We start from the raw sequence: 25,386 nt of genomic DNA, 5'->3' as shown, positions 1-25,386 counted from the left end.
ACACCTACTTTAAGACGACAGTAAAATTTTATAAATTTATTTTAAATACATATTTTAAAACTAATTTTAAAATAAGCAAATTTTATTTGGATTGAACTTAAACTGTGAATTCTGAAAGAAGGAATCAAGTAAATTTAATAATAATAATAATAATAATAATAATAAAAAAAAAAAAAAAAAAAAAAAAAAAAAGATATCCATAAATATATAACAAATTCAATTAACCCCGAGAATCTATAATTCTTTTAAGTAACTGAGGTGATTTTTATAAAAGTTATCACTTTGGCATAATTTGAGGTATATGATCGAAACATGGGAAAAAACTTGGTATGTCATTTCAGAAGTCCAGTTTGTGTCAAAATACGTATGTTAGAACGCTATATATATATATAATCTAAATCTAATATATATAATTTATATATAATCTAAGTCATGCTTTCGAGGCATGAAAAACACAAGTTGAATTTCATCAATCAGCCCAGTAGAATAGATATAAAACTTTTTTTTTTTGACTCAATGTACATTCATTTTATTCTCATCACATTTAAAAGTATTTTGATAAGTTAGAGATTTTCTTCTCTACTCAGGATTTATTTCAGTATCAAAGTGTAATAAAATAAAATCAGCAAAATACCAAATTCAAAATATCTAATTAAATATTAATTTAACCCATTAGCCGCTGCTGTTGCGTTGACGCAATGGTCAAAATGAATGCGTATATAAATATAACTACCCAAGATATTTTGTACCAGCAGATGATTTTTTGTAGGGAATATTATGAAGATTATTTCTGTAAAAAAATATTTGCCTTCAACAATAAATTTGTTTATAATAATTAATCTCTTACTTTAACCAAAATTTAAGCAAAATTTTCAACCGGGTATTTTTGCCGAAAATATTTAATGAAAGAATCGGCGTCTTTATGAGTGATCTATTTTTAGTCAAGGTCACCGTTTATCAGAACATTACATGTTTATATTTGTTTTGGGAAGGAAGGGAAAACAGGTGTGCTGACGTAACGTCAGCAGGAAATGGGTAAGCTCCTTTTTTACTCTTTCTTTTCAATGTTCTGGTTCATATTCTGGCTGCTTTAAAAATGCTTATAGCGAGGTATCTTACATTAGAAGAAGCCCTTCAAATATTATGTTGACGAAGAAACAGATGATGGTAATGTTAATAATGACCAGAATGAAACAGATATTGTTGTTGCTTCCCCAGAAATTTCAGAAGCTACTGATGAAGAAGACGGGAATAAAAATTTTTTAAATAATGAAAATATTTTACCAAATGATATTGCTGGGAAGTTGAAATTCATGTAAGAAGTAAGTTTCAGCCTTCTAAAAGCAGTGGTAGTCAAGTTTAAAAAGCAGAAAACTGAAAACTTGACATGGCTAAGAAAGGAACCCTCAGTTATGTCTCATGAAGAAAATAAAGAAAGAGACAGAAGAGAAACCAGGGTTCATAGCCACATTTTAGTTAAAAAAATAAGCACCTATAAGCACTTTTCAAGCACATTTTAAGAAAAAAAATAAGCACCTGTCTAATTACATCATACACAACTGCATAACCTTAAAAATTAGACTTGTAATTTAAAATACTATGAGAAATGAAGTACTTATTAAGAGAGAATAAGCATTACCTCAACCATGGAAAATAATTACTCTTTTTTTTCTTTTTTTTAATTTTAAATAATAGTTCAATTTACAGAACTAGTTTACAATGAGAGGGAAAAAAAAAAAAAAAAAAAAAAACTATGAAGAACTAAACTATATTACAAGATTTAATGATGAAATTTCAATTCAAAATAGAGAAAATAAATAATAATAAAGCATATTTATTGTATTCGCTTGGAACCTAATAATAAATACAATTTGTTTTTCCATTCATATTGATAGTTAAATAATTTAAATCTAAATTCTGAACATTTTCTAAATTTTCATTGTATATCAGTTTCCTCTTAACAGAAATTGCAAGCAAAGTAATTTAAGTAAAAAAGGGGACTATTTCTGAAATAAGAACACAGAAATTTGCTTCATGCAGTCATCCTTTAACAGTAAAAGCTTAACTAACCCGCATACTTGGAATTGGCGAATATTCGGACAGTCGAGCGTAACTTGAAGGAGCGGGAGGGGGGTAGACTGTAGCCGCTCTTTAGATTTTTCCGCTAATAAATGCTTTTGACATTTCAATATGTGCATCATATAAAAATAAACCAACGGAACTAAAAAATATTCTGCTTAGTAAGCACAGTAAAACTCTTTCAGTTAGTAAGTGTTCATAAACAAATCTCGGACTGAACATCAAAATTAATTATCTCTGCAAAACATCGCAAACGTTATGGCGCAATACGTGCGCCGTAATTCTTCCCTACGTGATATTACGCAATCGGAATCAACAACAGCCGGTATTGGGAGAATAAAGAACTAAATAACTGTGTTTTTCATTCTAATTTTCAACAGACAGCGTTAAATTTCCGGAATAGAATCATTCTTCGCTTGGGTTGGTAGACCGCAGAACTTTTAGTCCTATTCAATCCAGATTGGAAAGTAACCAAAAGAAAAAAAATAAAAAAAAGAGTCCGTTGCTTGTTTTGCAGCGAACTGTAACAGTTTTCAATATTCAAGATTTTGCGGAGAAAGGGGAGACCTCCCAACCTTCTTACTGTATAATATATTGGCCAAAAAAATTAAATTATTTTGACTATTCGATTACTTTCCCTTTATTTAAGCCATTCCGAATATTATTCCTTAGAAAGCTAATCTGTGTTAAAACACAACCATTTTTGGAAGTTTACTATACTTCAGCAGTTACTGCAACTACGTTATTATAAACATTCATACATATGCTCATAATATAAGCATAACGATCATAATAAACACGAATACGAACTGACCAAGCAGAACGAGAATGCAAATTTTTAAGATCTTGATAGAAATTCAAACGTGTGTAGTATTTGGGTGGGAGGAAAAGAATGCCGAATGCAGCGGAATTTTCTACTGCTTTCGCAATTCTTTGACCAATAGAACGACGGGCACCTGTCTGTACTCTTCGTGCACACCAAAGGTTATGTTAATGCAGAGAAAGGGGGGAAAGCTATTTCCGGGAGTATGATTCACCATCTGACATTCCATATTAGGAAGAAAAGTTGTTTATTTAGTTTCGGCTTTGGTACGGGGGGTTTTGGCACGTTCATTTAAAAAAAAAGAACAGTCAAAAGTCGTTAATTCGGACACCCATAATCCGGACCTAAAAGCTACAATCTTTCTGCGCATGCGTCGCGTTGACGCATGCGCGTAAGACCTTTACCGCTGCGAATTTGCGCGTGCGCAAAACACGTTTACGAATGCGCGTTTAATGTATAACGGACGGGATAAGCTAAGCTAAAATTATCTAATTATCTATTTCAGTTAATGTTGTAGATTGCGTTGTTCCTTAATCTTCGAATTGGATCCGGATTATTATTTTTTGCAGACTGTTAGAGCAATTTTATAAAAGTAAGCTTGAAATTTCGATTATGTCAAATAGAATTTCCGATATATATTTACTAATATGTAAAGGATATACAAAGCGAAAGTATCTTTCGGAATCCATTAAACAAAAAATGGATAAAGGCATATTTTTTGTTTATATAAACTTTAACGTTTGTTTATCTTTAACGCCGCAGCGGCGTGCAACGAATTGGAAGTTGATTTTGTCAGCACTATCCTTATCTTAAGGGCAGATGTTTTTATTTTATTTGGCTTATAATTGATTACTCAATGTAGTATTTCATCTCGATGTACTCAGTCTTTGATATGATTTAAATCAAATGCCTCGTCATTATAATTCGCTTCCGATAGCGAAGAAAGTGACATAGGTTATTGAAAACGAAAAAATTTCGATTGACAAATTGGTCGGTATTCTCGACACAGCAATTATAAGACTTGAACAGCGGAACTTTGTAACTAAACAAGAAATTATGTCTGTTTAATAAAACTAAAGAGAAAGTATTATCACATAAAAAACGAAGCAACTGAAACAACTTACATTGAAAGAAATGTTTAATAAAGTAAACAAATAAATATTAAGCTTTTTTTTGTAAATTTTGATACCCTTTAGATCATAATTGTTCTTTATTTCGTAAATTACGGTTTCATATTTTTACTTTTATAATTTCTGCATGCCATTTTACCAGATTTAAACTGATGATCTATAATCCGGAATCGCCGAAGTCCCGACGAGTCCGGATTAACGACTTTTGACTGTACTAAAAGCAAAAAATAAGCAATAAAAACAAAAAGATAAGGGCTTTAAAGAAAAAGTAAGCACCTATAAGGGCCTTTATATTTTATTTTCAAATATAAGGACTTATAAGCACTTATAAGGACTGCTACGAACCCTGGAAACTATAAAAGACAAAACACAAGGTAAAACTACTGGAGAGATGTTCGATTTTCTTTTTTGTATAGACATTTACTCTCTTCTCGTTGAACAGCTAAATTTATAAGCTCAGCAAATCTCCCAGAATTTATTGCATCTGAAGCCTATATGGGAAGATTTATTGGACTATTATATATACGGGATATTATTCTTTACCTCAAGAAAAAATGTATTGACATTTCTGTTCCTATTGTACGAGAATCGATATCACATTTGTAGTACAGGAATATGAAGCAGAATTTGCATTTAGTTGACAAAAGTCAAATTGACAATACTGATAAATTACATAAGGTGAGACCGTATCTAAACTTAACTAAATATCACGACTTTCTGCTGGAAATAAAAAGTGTCTTTTAGGTTTCAGACACGAGATTGCATTATTCCTTTTGCAAACTCCTAGTGAGAGTGTAGAATTAGCCAGAAATAGAGATCAGCAACAGAAAGACCTAGTAAATTCAGCATTCAAAAACCATTGCACGGAAATGGTAGACATTTTATCGCAAAGTCCGATGATAACAAAAGACTTCGTTGTAAAACGTGCCATAGCCAGACTGTTTATAGATGCATGTAATGTAGCTTAAAATCAAGATTGTAGTGAAGCTTTTCATGCTTGAATCTTTCGATTGAAATAATCTGTCTTTGTCAAAGAAATATAATATATATTTTAATATTAAATTAATTAAAAGTAAAGTGATTTATAGATTTATAAAACGCTATACAAATGTGTTGACATCATGAATTTCTACCAGATGATCAAATTGTTAACAAAGACTATGATTTGAGTGTTTCTCTGTGTTAATGCGAGCAGGTCATGACTGACCTGAATCCTCTGTTAAGTAACTCATGAATTTTGCATCACCATAACCCCTACTCACAATGCAAGAAGTTTTGGCCACCCCCCCCAAATTGACATATAGTGAATGTGACTCTGTGAGCTCTGTATTTACTTCATATGACTTCTTATTTCTGTGGTTTAAATTGCAGAATTGAAACTTCAATCATAACTTCTGATAGCATACAGAATCTTATTTTGAAGTACTTTTAAGTAATAAATGGTACTTACATATTATCCCATCAACTGTGAAAGTTGGCTATCATCAAGAAGGTACCACCAAAGTTACAGCATTGTTCTTACAGAATTCTGAGGGAACTGATGCTTCTTTATTTAACAAATAATCAGTATTCGACCCACTTCATTTTTGCAGTTTGTAAAAAGACTTTCTTTCATTTCTACTTTTAGACCCTATGATTTTGCTGGAAGCTCTTTCTGGAACGCTATGAGTACAAACTGCTTGCAAGTACTTGTTTCAATTTATTACTGTTTTGTCAGCCATGTTCAGCTGACCACATCATGCCCATTAACAGACACTTTTTTCAAAGTAGGAGCCAATATCTTTGAAACTATTCTATGTTTGCTGTTCTATAGTAAAAGGCAGGTCCCAAATTTTAATAATTTTTTCCCTCAAAATGCGAGGGTAAAAGTACAATAACAGTAGTTAATTTATGTCCTTGTTTATGAAAAAAAGTGCAGCTCATCAAGAATTACTGCATCAAACTTGGGGTTACTGCATCAAAAGTGCAGATGCTGCAAGTGTGTTATGTCCCGCTTACCTATAATCGGCCATAATTCGTGCAGCTTGGTGACAGTTTTATGGTTGATGAGATATGAAAGTACCTAATAAACACTGTTAATATGTAGATTTTTTACTAAAAGGAATTTCATTGAAACAACAGTTTTCAAATAGTAAACATATTTATTAAATCTACTGTACAGTGCTTTAAAGAATTATCCTTCTAAAACCCCAGCTTCTTTAAGAATATCTTCTTTCTCTCTGAAATAGTCTCTGAACCAGTTTATATTTTCAATCTTCCTGTCTACTGTGATATAAGGATTTTTTGATAGTCCAACAACTACAAGTTCCATAAAGTGACGAATAGGCCCTTTAGTGGGAAAACCATGAAGGTGACGCTCAAGAAATACATGTTCATGGAAACCAACATTTTCTTCAGCACCCATATCTGAAAAGAAATGAAAAAAGGATGGAGGAAGGGGCAATTTTAATATGAACAAAATATTATTTTACAGTACAGGTATACATTCATAATATATGCATATAAGTTTAATTTGTAGAAATTGTCACTAGCTGTAATGACAACTAATTATACAAATATATCAACCATTAATGACTCACCAATGTCATTATCAATTGGGAACTTCCAATGTTTTCCTTGTTCTGTCCATAAAATCATTTCTTCAAAAGCATTCGTAGGAGCAAATTGAACTAACAATCTCATTTCTTTTTCCTGTAGCTTTTCCCATAATGCATTCTTTGCACCTGATTTAAATAAATAAATTTTAATTTCTGCAGTAAAAGAATTACAACAAACCATAACACTCAGTAAAATTTAAAACGTTACATAATATACTGATTTTGAGAAAAATTAATTGCTTATCTAAATCAGATATTGCTTTTTTTTTTTTTTTTTTTGGTTTACATATCGGGTGTGTTCAAATATTCTTGCATTTTTCAATTGTCATCAACATTTAAAGTGCTTTCAATCTATAATACATTCTTCATTATTATTTTATAGACTGCAGTTTTTATTGTAAAAATTTTCCACCTCTCTACTCTACTTTGTTGTGTGAGAAGTTTTGTAACCTGCTTTTAAGATTTCCTGTACTGTTTTCGGTCTCTAAAGAAAACTATAACAGAAGATGAGAGCTTATTATGTAAATATCCAGCAACTATAGAGGATACAAGCTATCTCTTAAACATCTTCAACTACCTTGCATTGTTAAGAGAGAACAGAGCCTGACTAAGGCAGGGGCATACGGGGCAGTTGCTCCAGGCCCCCCACATCAGAGAGGGCCACTAAATCAAATAGAAAGTTTATTTTATGTTTCCTTCTTTAATGAACTTTCTTCAAACAAAATATCAGTGCAATGTAAAATCCTTCAGTTTTATGCTAGCTTCTTCATTAATCTATCATATGAACATAAAAAAACCTATGTTTTGCAAATTCATTGACTTTCTAGAACGGGACTTGGCTAAATTTTTGCAATTACAAATGGACAAATTTGGCTAATCAAAAGCCTGTATTTTTACATATCACAAAATGCAATGTGTTTATAAAAATACAGGATTCTGATTGGTTTAATTAAAATGGACAAGAACATAATGGATAAATGGACAGAGGGATATTTCATCTGACCATTGGAGGGGGGACTTTATACCAAGTCAATTTTCTTGTTATACTTCTATAATGAGGCGAAAAATTTAAATACCTCCATAAAGTTCAGTTCTTCATTACTGAAATATTGAAGCAGAGGGGGCCCCCAAAGAAGTTTTTGCCCTGGGCCCCAATAAGGCTAAGTTGGGCTCAGAGGGAGAATATCATTTTTGATAATTCAGCAGCAATGGTGCTTTTCCTCAAGGTACTGCAAAGATAATCCAGCTATGTGCAGTGCACCTCCCAATTTAATTCTCGGTTAGGTGGTCTAAATTCTCAATAGACTATTGTTCAGAAATCCAGCAAAACCTCTTGCTGAAGTAATCCACTTTGTGCAGTGGATATTTGAGATTTGGCTGACCTACAAACAATCTGATGCCATTTAACATTCTTATGGCGAACTTATTTTTCATCCTCATTAACCACTTGATGCAAACATTTGAAAGCATTCAGTCAGCCAGGTTTTGAAATATGGATTTGCTCTAGTTCGTGGTAGAGCAGATTATTTTATCTTGCATTCTATGGGCATGCTATGCTATTTTTAAACAAGATGGGGGGGGGAGAAAACAAATCTGAACGCTTTAAGATTTATATTACGACCAAATGGGCGTTTTTTTAACATTTTGTGTGTTACCCTTATTTTCTAATTATCATGTTCTTCGCACTTAAATCACAAAATTCAATTCACCAACAATATCACAAAATAATTTAGAAAGAGCATATTTTTAGAATTTCTGATACACAGCCTTGAGCACTGGAGATAAAAATGTCCCCCCCCCTTACAGTGTTACCAATGCTTGCTTTGAAATCGTTGAGTTTATAATAAAAAATTCATTAAACTTTTACAAAATATGAAATACATAAAACAAATTACAAATTTGGGCTTCTAGATACCCATATTTGAGTGAAGGGCTACGTTATTGAAAATTGGGTGTCTCTATGTACAGTTGTTTTATCACAGTGCAAGAAACACATATACATTCATAAAGATTCTTCATTATTTAATTTCTTTAAATATAATGCAGGCCTGTAACATTTCGTGGCAACAATTTGAAAAGTGAAAAAAGTGAAATGCCACTTAAAGTGAACCAACATGAAATGCCAAAACAAAATTAATAGCCCTTCTGGACAAACTGCCCCTTTGAGCTAAAAAAAATGCTTGATAGGGACACAATCCTCTTTCTGTGATATGATATAGGATATAATACAACAAAAGCATGCCAGATGATATGTGGCATAAATGTTAATAACGCTGCATCTAAACACACACATATCAGTGTTTGTTTTCAGTGGTTCTAATTATATAGTAAGCAACAGCATGAAGACCTTTAAATAGGTTAGAAAGACCTCAAGAGTTAAAACCCTGAGAACCTTTTAAAAACCACTGAGGATGACGATAGGTTCATGATTATAGAATTGGTGGGAAAGGTTTGTGATTAATTGGATGACATTGGAGAAGTAGATTTACAGCTTAGCATTTATAGTAAATTTGAAAGTTATCACTGAACTTTTTTTTAAGAATTTTTCATGCTAAATTTCAAATTTATTACAAAACATTCTTAAATGATAACTTTCAAATTAACCATTGAACAAATTTACCATAAATCTTAAGGTGTAAATCTACTTCTCCAATGTCACATAATTAATCACAAATCTTTTCCATCCATTCTTAATTGTTTTTAAAAAGTTCTCAGATTTTTTAACTTTTGATGTTTTTCTAACCTATGTAAAGTCTCTGTTCTTTTGCTTACTATAATTACAACCACTGAAAACAAACATTGAATGTGTGTGGTGATACAGCATTATTGACATATAATGTCACATATCATTTGGCATGCTTCTGTTGCATTATATCCTAAATCATATCATAGAAAAAATTTTATGTCCTTTTTAAGCTTATTTACTACTGCTTTTTTAAAAATAGCATACAGTGCCCATACAATGCTTTTTACAGGATAAAAACAATGGATAATCTGCTCTGCCACCCAACACAGATGAGATGATTTCAAAGTTTAAAATTTCATTGAAATAAAAAGTAAAAATATTTGCACATACCCAATAAAAACTGCTTATAGACATGAGGTAACATTATTTTATTAAAACAGAATGAATTTTTATTTTAATACTTGAAACTTATTTTCTAAAAATGTCCTGTAACAATGGAACATAATATATCAAGGAAATAGCAGTTACGTATATGAGATCTACATAATAAGATTATAAACCATGTTCACAAAACTGTCCTGACCTTTATTGTCCAAACCACCGGTCATATACATATACATATACGTACAAAAATATTTTAAATGCTGCAGATATTTATGTTTTGGCATTTTTAAATTTAAAGAAATAAACTTATTAAAAATTATGAAATATAACTATTCATACATTCCTCCAGTCCATGCATTTATTTAGAAAACTTTTGTATTCATTATTATAAAAAAAGTCTGATTTCCATGTGAAAAAAATTATTCAAGATATTTAATTAAAAAATTTTTAATTTTTTATGTCCACCCTTCTGAGAGATTAGTTTATAATTGAAAGTTTACATTGTTTATACTGAAATAATTTGAGCCCGACACAATCTGACAATTTATGCCAAACAAATCTGACACAAGTAATTTATACATTTTCAAAGTCTAAATATATGTAATTAATAATCTCACAAAGTTTTATTACTTTAGGATCATAATATGCCAACTGTAAAAAAATTCATTAAAATACGAATATTTTTCATTTTTAATTCATGAAATAACATTACGAGTTGTCTACATGCCAAAGTCTGCCAGTCTTTTCTGGAAAATAAATCACAATTTTGAAATATATATATATATATATATATATATATTCATCAATAAATATTTTTCATAATAATCTGAATAGAATTGATGATTACTTAATTTCTTAATACCAGAAATTTCTTCCTAAATGATAATTTAATTTTAATTACACACAAATGCAAATATTTCGCAATTCCTGCACAGCCTATGAATATGATCTCTAATTTTAGTATGAAATATTCTAGTAAATTTTTAACATACAGAAGGTCCTCTTTTGTGTTTTACTTTTCATAATAAGTACAAAAATAGTTTCCTAATATTGAGACTTGAAGAAACGCATGAAAAATTAACTTTGTAGTTTTTGTAAAATTGATTTCTTTAAATCTAAAAATACCAAAACATAATTGGAATGATATGTCTATATCCAACAGTTGTGAAAATAAAGGTCATGTAAGGACTTTCATGAACATAATAGTATTATGTATTTTGCATGTACGCCATGCTTAAAAAAAGGGGGGAGGGTTCTCTATCCCTCATTCTATAGGGCTGATTGACGAAATTTAACTTCTGTTTTTCATCTCATGAAAGCATGACATAGAACATATTATAGTATTGTTCTAATTTAGGTATTCTCACATAAAATTGAATTTTTTTTTTTGTAATGACACACATATTTTTTTCCATATCTCGATTCTACAACTCAAATTATGACAAAGCGTCAAGTTTTGTAAAATCGGATGAATAGTTTTAAAAAATGAGCTTTCAAAATTTTAGCTCCTCAATTACTGATATTTCTTTTTTAAACTAAACTTATTTGATTCCTTCATTCACAACTCAAAAATTACATTCAATCAAAATAAAATTTGCACATATTTTCTGATTTATTTTGATAAAAAATTTTTAAATTATAACCTATAAAATTTTAACATCTTAAAGTAGATGTGTTTCTAGGCATACCTGCAAAAAAATATAATTTTTTATTCAAAATTTTCCAAGACATACATGAATTTATATATTGGGCACATTTTGAAATTTGGCATATTTGTTATAAGTAATAATAGTGTCAAATTAGCTTTATGCACTTTGTTAAAATTCTTTGAAAGAATGAGTGATGCACCTTTTTTCTGTTCATGCACAATGAAAAAAAGGGAAAGAAAATTAGGTTACTATAAATTAATTTTGCAAAATGAATGTATCTTGGTGCAAACTGAAAAAGGTGTGCCAAGATTAAGTTTTAAATTTCTCAGAAAATGTTTCACCAAATTTTACAAAATTTAATATTTGGGCATAATTTCAATCGTAGAATCAAAATATGGAAAAAAATTGGTATGCCATTTCAGAAAAAGTCTGATTTTGTGTCAAAATACGTATGCTATTACAATGCTATATATAAATCTAACATATATCCTAAGTAGCGCTTTCAAGATGTGAAAAACACAAATTAAATTTTGTCAATTGGCCCAGTACAATATGAGATATAGACGTGCCCCTTTTTTGTGTGCAGGGTGTACATGATTGCTGCTACGTACAGAGCTGAATTAACCATTAAGCAAGCTAAGCATGTGCTTAGGGCATGAAGTAAAAGGAGCTAAGCAAAATGGTACATACAGGCTTGGCAAAGGGGGCACCGCAAAAATTTTCATTGTCAGTTTTACCATGGAATGCATAGTGCAGCTAAACCTCAAGCCTAAGAGGGAGGGAAAAAGGAGGGAAGAAAAACTTGGCATATATGCACTTTGAGGCACCAACATTTTTTAAGTGCTTAAGGTCTCTTCACCCCTTAGCTTACCTTTTATTTTTCAGTTTCTGTGCAAACAGTATCCATTTTTTACCATGTACTTTTAATTACTGAAACAAGACAAAGAAGCTTCTGCACATACTTTTCCAAAATTTTTGCATTTTAAAATATTTTTATGACGTAAAATAAATGGTAATAATATCCCAGTTAACTTGCTCATGAGTTTTTGTTAAATATGAATACAAAAATAATATTGAAATAACTTTGAAATTTAGTAATTATAAATTGAATACTTATCTGTATAGAGAAGTTATGAAAGAAATGATTGAAAAGAAATCAAATATGAAAAATAAACAAAAAATTTAGTTCAAATTAATATATGGTAATATATTAATTTGAACTATATATATATATATAAACAATATGGTAAAAACTATATATATATAAACAATATGGTAGACCTATAAGCACCGCACTACACATAGAGAGAAGTTACAATTTTAGCAAAAATAGCATATTTCTACAAGATTTTGTTAGACGTAGTTCTAAAAGAATAAATGTAAAAGCTTTAACTTGCATATTCCATGCCAAATTGCAAAACAGGGTAAGAGAATTTAATATATATTGTTATCGTATAAAAACAAGTAAATTCTGCAACATAAATTATGCATCACTAAAAAATTTTTAATTAAAAAAATATTATTATTTAATAGATATTTTTTAATGTCACTTGAAAGGGCTGATTTATGGAGGATTTTCCAAAGAAGATTGGTTCATATTTATTTTACACATGGGGGGGGGGGAACTATGCAGCTACCCTATTTGCTGAGATTCGAAATATCGTGTTTAGCAGTCTTACTTCATTTTCAAACATTTTTGTTTGAAAAATATAATTCATTTGCAGATAAATACTAGATTCTGAGCATTTTGAAAAGCTGTAGGAATAAACACTGCTAGCAATTGCAAAATAAATATTTCTTGTTTAATATAATTTAAAAGATTAAAAAAAAAATTCTGCATTCATTTTACACGGTTTTTTCCAGTCTCTGCCCCTTTATATTAAAACAGTTCTTTATTAAAAAAAAAAAAAAAAAAAAAAAAAAAAAAAAAAAATGGGGGAGATCTCAAATTTTAAGAAGTAAATGAATAATTTAGGAATTCCCGTATTCCAGAAAAACAAAAAGTTTTAAAAAATACAATCACTAATGAAAACTATTCTAAATTTTATCTTACCAACTGTTTCACCAGCAGGTGAAGGAAATATACCTAAAGGAGATGAACCGAAAAGATCTATCTTCTGTTTCATTTGTGGCCTATACATCCAGAAATATAAAAATTGTCTTTAAAGTTATGTCATTTACTAAAAAATATAATGAAATAACAAAATAAACAACACATTTATTAAAAATAGCTGCATAGGGTTACAACAGAAGCTATTAGTATCAGTTAATGTGCAAATACTCTTGATTTCTTTTATTATCTAGTCAAGGTTCTTACAAATAGCTTAGAAAAGGGAAGAAGATAAATTAATCTATAAAGAAATGCATGTTAACAACGTTATTTTACATTAAAAAAAAAAAAACACATGCAAAAAATTCTAAAAAACTTTGATGCTTTAGAAAAGTTTATTATAAGCAAGTAAAAATATGAAAAAATACATCCACGGCTCTTGATGAAAATTTTGTTTTGTTAATTTTTCTAGTGCTGCAAAATAAAGAATTACAAAATAGATTTTATGCAGAGGCAAAAAATCACCATCCATAATACTTACCTCATAGGTACAGATTTTGTCCTTAATGAATCTATCTGATCAGAAGGTCTCAGTTCATATCTTGTTTTTGATGGATCTCTTACATCTGCAGTTCTTTTCAATTCAAATCTTCTCCTTGAAGAGCTTACCTGATCAGTAGCTCTTTCTTGTTCATGAATATCCAAAGGTTTCCTTTCTATTTTCATACCAGAAAGCGTTTCTCTAAAGATTTGAATTAAATTTATTTTATTTGTTTAAAATCACAACAGAAAGACAATTTTACAATCAATTACAGTGAAAAGCTTATCAAATTAGAAATTAAACTATTTTAATACACAAAGTGTTAATTCACTTATAACCTACATGCAGCAAGCAATTGTTAATAATAATTTTATCACACTTTCATCTCCAAAGACATTGAATTGCAATGAGGTCTGACCAATTTTTAATTATCAATTAATTTTTTTTGTTTTTTTTCCCAATGGCGGTCTTTAGCTGCCCAGATGGGAAAGTAGTAACTCTGACTGCCGTACCGGAGAGCCTGGGCTCAAATTCTCGAGAAGTCATGGATGTAATTTGTCCATCTCTTCATAGGAGGCAATGGTGGCTCACTTATTAGGTGCTTTGATAATAAAGAGACCAACTTCTATAATTCTTAAATGTATGCATAAGAAATTTCAGCCCGCAGGTTTTTATTTTTTGGGGGATAGGGGCAGGGCTGGTTTTATCTATTTGTCACCCCTTACAACCTCTGCAGATCCTAAATTCTGCTACCCAAGTATGTCCTAAAATGTTTTCTATCCCTAAATTTTACCTAATGACTCTTCTAAATTCTAAAAATTTTTAAATTTATCTTTCCTGCTTAGTGCTCCTCTAAAAGTTTTCTGCCCATTGTGGCTGCACCAGCTACAGGGCCTGCCCTGTTGGGGGATTAGCATTTTTCCATCTGACATATATAGTAGGCAAAGTCACAATGTTGATGTATCTACATGTCATCTTACTTTAAACTGATCAACTAATTTTGAGAAGTTTTCTGAAATCTGGAATCGCCTGAAAATTCCAGATCTTGGACTTTGTACTGCATTTGATAAGATTATATGAAGAATATCATAAATAATTATTTTTACACCAAATATTTAAAATCACATCAGCCATGCAGTCAGTGTTAAATAATAAAACAACTATAATAAATAATAAAACATGTGTGAAACACAGAAAGTTATAAAGAAATCTTTGGGAGGGAGAACATATATATATATATATATATTTCACAATTTTTCTTTTTTCTTTTTTTTTTTTTTTTGTACAATACAATTCAAGCACCCTTCTTACGATCAATTAAAAATTCTAAGCATTTTTAAAAAATGTCAGCAGTTCCTACCTGACCAACCACTTCAAATCAAACCCTGTTTTAAATTTGGAAAGACCTTAGGTCAACTAATTATCAACCACCACAATATAATAGAAGATAGCATATGTCATTGCAAACTTCCTGTTTACAATAAATATGTAGATCCGTATCACCAGCATATTGTTACAGGAGATCTCAATATCATTGAAGATGAGCATTTACGAGAAATTATGCAATTTGGCACCAAGTTTCGTCCAACTTTCAGTATTAATCAGCACTTTTGCCTTAAACAATTCAATAATAATCTTGATAAATTTATAATTTTAGCTAGTAATAGAACCAATTTACCTACTACTACTTTTCTAGAATGGAAAGCTGCACTAATTAAAGAATTTCAGCTTATGCTTTACAAGTTACCCGATTTCAATTATTTACAATAATTGAATTTCAATTATTTACAATAATTGAAATTGGGTAACTTGTAAATAAAAGACATCTAGAGACTCTTATTCAGAAACAGCAAGATAACTTTATCATCACAAAGATTGACAAAGCTAGCAACAATTTTAGTGTTATTTGAAAAAAGTTTTATTTCGATCTTCTGAATAAAGAATTGAATAGCGCTTGCACCTACCAAAAGATTACTACCAGCACTAATATTCTTCTCAATAAATTTAATGCACTTCATAAAAAACTTAAAATCCATCCTCGCAAATATAATACAGTCAAAAGTTGTTAATTCGGACACCCATAATCCGGACCTCAAAGCTACAAACTTTCTGCGCATGCGTAGCGTTGACGCATGCGCATAGGCGTTTACACATGTGCGTAAGACCTTTACGGCTGCGAATATCAGTGTGCGCGTGCGCATAAAACGTTTACGCATGCGCGTTTAATGTATAACGGATGGTATAAGCTAAGCTAAAATTATCTAATTCAGTTAATGTTGCAGATTGCATTGTTCCTTAATCTTCTAATAGGATCCGGCTTATTATTTTTTGCAGACTGTTAGAGCAATTTTATAAAAGTAAGCTTGAACTTTCGATTATATCAAATAGAATTTCCGATATATATTTGCTAATATGTAAAGGATCTAAAGCAAAAGTATGTTTCGAAATCCGAAATCTGTTTATCAATTTCACGCTGCTCGGTGGGGGGAACGCTGCACTGCTCAATGAATTGGAAGTTGATTTGTCAGCACTATCCTTATCTTCAAGGCAGATGTTTTTATTTTATTTGGCTTATAATTCCTTACTAAATGCAGTATTTCATCTCGATGTACTCCATCTTTGATATGATTTAAAACAAGTTCCTCATCATTATAATTCGCTTCCGATAGTGAAGAAAGTGACAGAGGTTATTGAAAACGAAAAAATTTTGATTGACAAATAAGTCGGTATTCTCGATACAGCAATTATAGGACTTGAACAGAGGAACTTTGTAACTAAACAAGAAATTATGTCTGTTTAATAGAATTAAAGAGAAAGTATTATCACATGAAACAAAGCAACTTAAACAACTTACATTATAAAGTAAACAAATAAATACTAAGCTTTTTCTTTTTGTAAATTTTGATACCCTTTAGATCATAATTGTTCTTTATTTCATAAATTACAGTTTCATATTTTTAATTTTATAATTTCTGCATGCCATCTTACCAGATTTAAACTGATGATCTATAATCTGGAAAAATCGATAATCCGGAATCGCCGAAGTCCTGACGAGTCCGGATTAACGACTTTTGACTGTAACAGATTTGCAAATCTATATGCACTACCAAAATTTCATAAGACTCCGGTCGAATTTAGGTTCATTGCCAATAGTGCCAAAAGTTATCAAAAGGAAATAGATTTATCTCTTTGCACAAAAACTTCATCTCATACGTGACCTCATTAATAATTATGATTTTAAAGATCTACATTGCAACCAGATGATTTCAAATAACGAACATGTTCTAATAACCTTAAATATACTTAAAATAGAACATATCCAATGCTACGACTTTGAAAACCTTTATACTACTTTGCCACTTGAAGAAATTTATAAAAGTTTACTTGCTCTTCCTGAATTATTTCCCCAAATTTCTACAATATTAAATGCTGAAAAATGGCAACTTTTTCTTTCATGCGTACTTTTCAATAATTATACTCAATTCAACAACAACATATTTAAACAAATACAGGGAATTCCTATGCGGGGTAATTTTTCAACTTCTGTTTGTGAATTATTCCTTTTTACAAAAGAATTGACTTTTATACGTTCACTCAATAAGGAAGATCATAAATTTTACCAACACATCTTTCGATATATTGATGATATAATAGCCTTCAACAACTTCAACAAGATTGAAAATGCTAACATCTACCCTTCATGCCTAAAACTTAATACTACAAATACCGTGCAACATGATATAGTCTACCTTGATTTGCATATTATAGATTACAAGTTTTTGAAAGTCTATGACAAATGAAGAGAATTCAACTTTTCAACACTTAAATTAACCAACTGGAATTCCAATATTTCTAAAAGAGTCATCCTCAACACAATTTACTCACAGCTGCTTAGAATTAAAAGAATCTGCAATGCAACAAAACACCTTCAAGAAGAAGTACTATACTTCATCACAATATTGAAAAATAACCTTATTCCTCAAAAAGTAATTAAAAATACGTTAAAAAAGGCTGGCATTAACCTTACCTTTTTTTAGATTTTTTGAGTTAGATAATGTAATTTTATGCTTAAAGCCCTATGGGACAGTATAAAGTGGATGGCTGATTCTGAAGATCTAATGTATAAAGGTACAAATAATTCCTGTCCCAACGTCTATTTTTCCTCTTAAAATTTGGCACAATACTTTTAATTCTATTTTTAAATAGATTTTAAACATTTGCTGGCCAATTCTATTCTGTTATTAACTTATGGGCTTACTTCGTTTCTGCCAGCTTGAATGCCCTCTAGCTTGAAGAATTATGACTTTAATTAACAAATTACTATTTTTTCATTACTTCTGCTGACTTTAGAGGCCATTTTAGGAAATATTTTGTTGAATTAGCCATTTTCTCTTTTACCCAGTCCAATTTTCTTCAAACTACTAAGACAAGACGCCATTTTGAACCTTTTCCGTAATTTTCCACGCATTTTACCCCCCCCCTTTGCAATGAGTCACTTTACATTGGCTGTTTCCCAGTGACATTTTTTCCCCTCTTTCTACTTCATCTGGCAAGTTGGAGGGCAGCGAGCACGCTCGGGGTTTGCCCACCCTTTTCGAGTTTCCTTGTTGACCATGGAAGACGACAATGGTACAGGTCTGTTTTTAATAATTTTTTTCTCTAAAGGATTTTTTCTAGGTCTTGGCAAGACCCTTGCTTCAATTCGTCTATTATATTATCTTTTCCGTTTTGATTTAAATATAATTTACGGTACTATTACAAAGTATTAACTCTATAAGCTCACAGGTCCACCCATAAGATCTTGTATATTTTGACTAATAGCATATCACTATTTATTTTTTTCTGTACATCAGCATTTCCTTTTCATTATTTATTTATTATCTTTTTTACACCTTAATGTGTTAACGTAAGCGGACGCGTTGGGAAATTGGAACGGAGAATTGAGACTGAAGTTTTTGACAGAGCTTATTTAATTCATTGAAAAATGTGCTGCGTACAGTTTCAATTGTCTGTTTCCGTGAAACGCGTGATGGAGTTAGCTTAGTTCGAAATTCATTGAAAAAATTTCGCCTGACGTGCCAAAATGAACTTCGAATTGGACTAATCAACCATTTACCGCTTCTTAATTTTTATTTTATTTTTATTTTTACCTCAATCAATTGATTAGTATGTTTTAAATTTACTTAATTAGTTTTAACATACAGCTTACTATTTTTGTTCATTTTTACTTGTAAATATTCAAATTTTGTATATTTCTCTTTTAACACAATTCATTGCAACTAAATTTGCTTATGTTGAAATTTTAGCGGAGCAACAGTTTTTAGCAACTTTTTAGCATGCATACTAAAATTGAAAATTTATCTTCTAATTTCCTTAATTTTGCAGCACAATAAGCAAAATTTTTGACCACATAGGTCTTTTATTGTTTGTTCTTTCTACTTTACTTATATATATATATATATAATCTATATATATATATATATATATATATATATATATATATATATAACGTTAAACAATATCATTGTTAAATGTAAAAAATAATAATCTTTATTATTCAGATTAAGAATGAGAATCAAAATACTGTAGCTACATTTTCTTCATGCTTGTATTATTTTTAAAAAAGCTCAGTAAATTAAATATGATATCAAATTTTGACTAAATAAATATATATATTTAATCCGTATTCTATGTTTTTTTAAAAAAGTGCTCCAAACGTAGGCAGATATTTTAAAACATTATTGACAAATTAATATTTAATCACCTGTATCTAAAATTAAAAACTATTTATATATTTATTTTACTGACAGTTAAATTTATGACATTTGGAAAAAAACATACCTTATTTTTTAAGAATAACTAAATATTAATTTAACACTATTACATTTTATTACTTTTCTTTTAGCAGACAACAAGTTTTATGAAAACAAACTTCATACTTACGATACAGATTTCCTTTGCTCTGCTGAAATTTTGCTTTCAAGGTTTAGCCTCAAAAGCCTATTTGTTAATTCAGATTGTGCTGGACTTTCTGTTACAGTGGATGCTATTTTTTCCACAGATGACATTAAATTTTTGTTTGCTTTTTCATTTAATCTAAAAGTATAATGAAAGAATTAAGAACACATAGAATATTAATCATGTTTACGGGAATGAGAAAATATTAGCTAAATACTATACATTAGTAAATTTATTAATGTGATTAGAAAAATTACATTTTTTATGCACCATAAACCCTTGTCAAATGCAGATTTGTGAAACACGATTTCGAATATATGCATTACCTTGATTCTTTTCTGTTAAATCTGTTCAACAATATTTCATTCATCAAGAATGAGTGTTTGTTGGTATCAGCTCTAGTTAGACATTATCCACAATTTTAAAGGATTTCTATTGATAAAAATGAAGCCAAGGAAATTGTACAAACTACAAAAGCAATTGGTAGGGAAGGATTTTCAGATATGGAAGAAGTCAAAGACTTAATCGAGAAAGATGAATGAAGAATTAGATGATCTTATAACACTAGTTAAAGCAAAAGTAGTAATAATAAACATAAAGCTGCTTTAATGTACAAGATAAAAATTGCACAAGAACTGACTGATCTTGCAATGGAAACCTAAGTGAGGAAAGAAGAGGATGCTTTATGAGAAGCACTGAAAAACTGCACTCCTTACTGTGAAATTTTCAGCGTTACATCAGTCATAGTCCCAAACAAACATCACTAGCCTTTTTAAAGAAATAATTGTATCACATACTTATTAAAAAGTTTTAAAATCCTTTCAATAACACTTGTTTTAGTTTTCTCCTTTTAATTAAAACATATTCAAGTTTGTTAAATTATAAATACTCTAAAAATTAATGGAAAACAATTGTGAAGGTAGTCGTAATAGCTATTCCACCACCTATGAAGTTGGAGTTTCTTCAGAGTGATTACCATATCATTTTTCAAACAAAGAAACATCAATATACTGTGCAGCAATGGAAGGATTTTATGTGTGGGGGGGGGAAGAAAGAGGCATACAAGGAGAAAAACCTTCAATAAAAAGAGCAAAACAGTTTAAAACCAAGAACTCAAAAATTTGGAATAACTGTTATCACTATTATCATTTAGTAGACAAATAAATAAGATGGTTAAACACTGTAGGTTGACTGAATTTTTGGGGGTTTTCAATATATGTGATTTTAATATAAGCTAGTTCCTCTTAAAACAGCCTTAAAAAAAGGCATACCTTTTTAAGCTCATTCTTTTACCTGTTGTGCTTCAACTGATTAAACAAACACATTTTATCATTTAAATCCATCAATATAAAATATAAGCAGAAAATACATACAGCACTAAGTGTTTCTATAATTGTGTATTGAAAATCTATTTGGATACAAAATTGTCCCACAGAAATTATGGTTACCAAAATTTATGATTTTTATGATAAAATCTGTGATTTCAGTTTTCCATTTCTGTAGCTCTTCTAAAATGAAACGAAATTGAGAAAATTTTACCATAACTCCCCAATTATGAACGACAGTGATTTTTAATAAGAGCATGAGCAATGTTGATTTTCAAGGTAATTCTGTTACTGCTTACAGATTAAACAGCAAAAGAATGAAGTGATGATGACATTTGGATATTTTATTCAGGTAGAAAAAGTAAATACATAAAATCTCTACACAAGTGCAATTTACATCAAAGTTAAACTTGCAGAATTTATTTACATATATATATATATGTGTGTGTGTATACATAAATATGTGTAATAATTTAGAATGTGGATGAGAAAACACAAACACTTTAATTATTGCTGATAGGTGTAAGCAGTGCTGGCATAAAGAATGCATAATGCATAGTAGAAGGATGAAACATGCACACAAATGTAGCTATAGCTAGAACATAATTTGTTTCTTTCACCTGAAAACTTATTTACTTATTTACTAAAATGTACATGCATTGTAGTATTAAGTAAGATCATATGATACATATTAATTTGAAATGATGCAGTTTAGATAGATATTAAAATATTTTGCAATTTTCAGGACAGAAAAAAGATATCTGCAAATCAAAATAAAGGTGCTATTGCTAATTAAAATTAAAAGTTTGCTTTTACATATTTTTAGCTTCAATCTGTCTATATATATAACTTTGGCTCTACTCTTAGATGTGCCCTAAGATACCAAATGTGGTGATATGTGCTCTGCGCTGGTTTTTGGCACGATTCTGTGCTGTGGGATGGTTTGGTGGACGATGCTGTTTGTATCACAACCCTTTTGACATTGAAACTTAGAGACGTGGTGGCAAGATTTCAGTCGCATATTTTAGATAGTGTGGAAAGTAAATTTAGTATTAAATGGTACGATGTCTGAGTTGTTAACCGGTGTGCTTATGAGGATCGAAGTGTATTTTTGGAATTTCTGTGGGACTTTTTTGAAATTTTGAGTCACAGAAAGATGTGATATAGCAAAATCATGGCACTTTTGTTGACAGATGTTGTGTGGCTGACGAAATTTTATTCATGTATGTATTATGGTAAGTGCATTTTATTTTATTGTTTTTATTTTGTAGAATGTTATGTTCATTGTTTTTTTACTATGAATTTCTGTTGTTATTTGAATTGTTTGTAATTTATTTTAGTTTATTTTGCTGATTTGTGCGCAATGCTTAGATTGTGCAATTCGTAGATGTTTTTTAGAGTTTAAACAGAATGCTGTGTACATGGTATTCTTTGAAATTTATTGTTATGTTAATTTATTAAAGCGAGGTGTGCGTAGTTCATAGATTCTTTCGCTGCCTAGATTGTGAAATTCGTAGATTTTTTTTTTTAAGTTAAAACATAGCACTGTGTACATGAATTTTTGTCAAATATTTTTGGTTAGAAACTTTACGTTTTTGCTAACTAAATTTTTAATTTTTCTTTCGAATTTTTAGCTTAAATTGTGTGTTCAAAACGTGGTTTTTGCATGTGCGAAAACAGCGTTGTTGGAGACATTTTAGGCTTAAAGTTCGAAATGTAAACAGAAAATTTAGATAGTAATATGGCACCGTGGATTCTTGCCAAAAATGTTTGGCATTCAGACAAACACGTAACTTTTAAATTCATTTGATTGTACAGACATTTCAGACATATATTTTTTACGTTTTCCCAAGAAATCTTTATTTTTAAAAGAATATCAAATGCCAAATCATGACAGCTAATCTTTCAAACAGAATTATTTAAGCTATATATAAATGTATATAAAAATTTGTTACTAATTGCAAGAAAATGAACACTGAACAATAAGCAAATTATAACCAATGAATCCAAAATTCTTAAAGCAAAATCACACATCTGTTATGCAGTGATAACCAATGCAGACAAGTAACATAATTTTTTAATTTAATGAAGATTCCTACAAATTCATCAGATGCACTATGGTGGAATCTAGTGTTATTATTGTTACTACATGTTAATAAATCATTAATAATATGCTTCTAAATTTCCCGACAAAATTTAACAAATAGTTCAACGCATACCAAGCATAATGACATTCAATCACTGCAACCAAGCATAGTAACATTTAATAAGCCAAGAACAAGCATAATAACATTCAATAAGCTTAGAGCAAGCATAATAACATTCAAAAAGCTTAGAGCAAGCATAGTAACATTCAATTACTGCTTACAGACATTCAAAGAGACATCCAAATTACTATTTTTATGCAAGTAGGGCACACTGAACAAACCAAAAGAGATAGTACATGCAAAAAAACCTGAAAAGGGGATAATAAACCAAAAAATATTGGGAAATTATATTTTAAATCTAATTTTCTTTAGGAATTGAAAATCTGCACAATTGCTTTTCCAAATTACGTGGATTCCTAGTCTTTTATTATATCATTTTGATTCAACATGTGTGGGGGGAAGGGAGGGTCACTTTTTATTTAATGAAACAGTTTATTAAAACAGAATATTACTGCAGTTATAAATTTTAAATTATAGCATTACCATGTTAAAGACTAAAGATATTTATTTACTACTGAATAACAGATTTAAAAATACACCAAAATAAACTTACATGGATTCTGCCTTCTTTTCAGCATCCTCCTCCTCTTTTTTGGAAAGTTCTTCTGCATGTTCTTCTTTGATAAGATTTATTGAAGTTAATTTTTGTTGTAGCTCAGATTCTATTGTTTCAGGATCACCTTTTATATTACTAGCAACAGCTTTCACAGCCAGTTTAAGCTCTTCATCTGGAGGGCTTAAAAACACACAGTTATTAATAAATATTCCTTACACCAAAAATTGCTTAAGCTCAAAAATTTAATTTTTTAATCCCAAATTTTGGCTTTCAAGTGTAGAAAATAAATGTGCTAAAATTTTGTTGAATAATTTTTCATTTATCAATATCTTAGTTATAGCATTACTCTTTTGATATTCTTTATTCTCTGATTTTGTTCATGATAAAATTTTCATATATGCCAGTTCTATTAGTTACAATAGGTACAAAAATAAGTCTTTGCATAAGAATAAAATATGACCAGTAAAGTTTTTCAGGGAAAGCATTTCCTAAATGAATATATCTATATCTCCCTCTATCTATATATAATGATAGTTTAGTTCACTGCAGATAATTTGATATTAGATGAGTGCTTGACTAAACAAGACACCAAATATTTTGTAGTCGCAAGTTGATTAAAGTTAGAAGATCACTGGAATATTGTTTGCATAGTAGAAGATACCAAGAACTTTTGAAGAACTACTTTGCATAAGAATAAAATATCTTATAAAACATATCTATATCTCCCTCTCTCTATGTATAATGATAGTTTAGTTCACTGCAGATAATTTGATATTAGATGAGTGCTTGACTAAAGAAGACACAAAATATTTTGCAATATATCCCAAAGGATAATGGCTCATTAAGGCTAATTAGTCTGTTGAAGGTATTTGGGAAAATTCTAAACAAATTATTCGTAAACAGATTATACTCTCATTTCAACAAGACTAAAAATATCTCTAAACAGCAATACAGTTTCATGAAATGCAGATCTCCTGAACAGGCCTTGTATAAGGTTGTGAACATTATTAGACATAGAAAATGAGATTTAGCACATGGTTCTGGTCTCGTTTTCAGTCATTCTGTAGAGACATTAGGTTAATTGGAAGCAAGAGAGATGAAAAATGAGCAATGCCCTAGCTGGGAATCGAACCACGGACCTCTGGAATATGTGCCCAACATGCTGACCACTACACTACGAAGGTGGGAGAAATACCTTATATACTCCCTCTTTTAAAGGGCGACTGGGATTTAGGGGACCCAACTGCCAAACCTTTTAGTTCGGGTGCCACTGTAGAGATATTATTATGAAAGCAGGAGAGATGAAAAATAAGAGCTGGGATTCGAACCACGGACCTCTGGAATACGAGCCCAGCGTGCTGACTACTACACTATGAAGGCATGCTAAGAAGACGGAAGATT

At 30.2% G+C, this 25,386-nt stretch overlaps 1 protein-coding gene across 2 annotated transcripts in view; it reads right to left on the bottom strand.

Moving 5' to 3' along the window:
- Positions 1–6,153: 6,153 nt before the first annotated feature.
- Positions 6,154–25,386, bottom strand: part of mRpS31 (mitochondrial ribosomal protein S31) — a 75,386-nt gene continuing 56,153 nt past the window's right edge. For both annotated transcript variants that reach the window (XM_085827206.1, XM_085827205.1), the window contains exons 6-11: positions 23,983–24,165; positions 19,883–20,035; positions 13,940–14,140; positions 13,402–13,481; positions 6,612–6,755; positions 6,154–6,438 (exon numbers count right to left, since the gene is read on the bottom strand). In XM_085827206.1, the coding sequence (XP_085683332.1) occupies positions 6,206–6,438; positions 6,612–6,755; positions 13,402–13,481; positions 13,940–14,140; positions 19,883–20,035; positions 23,983–24,165 (994 nt within the window). In that variant the 3' untranslated portion in view covers positions 6,154–6,205. The remainder of the gene's footprint in view (positions 6,439–6,611; positions 6,756–13,401; positions 13,482–13,939; positions 14,141–19,882; positions 20,036–23,982; positions 24,166–25,386) is intronic.

Source organism: Stegodyphus dumicola, chromosome 11, assembly GCF_044657685.1.
Source record: "Stegodyphus dumicola isolate Sdum_Otavi_A_Nest chromosome 11, ASM4465768v1".
Classification (NCBI taxonomy): domain Eukaryota; kingdom Metazoa; phylum Arthropoda; class Arachnida; order Araneae; family Eresidae; genus Stegodyphus; species Stegodyphus dumicola.
The sequence above is the reverse complement of the archived record's forward strand: the minus strand, read 5'-3'. Positions and strand labels throughout refer to the sequence as shown.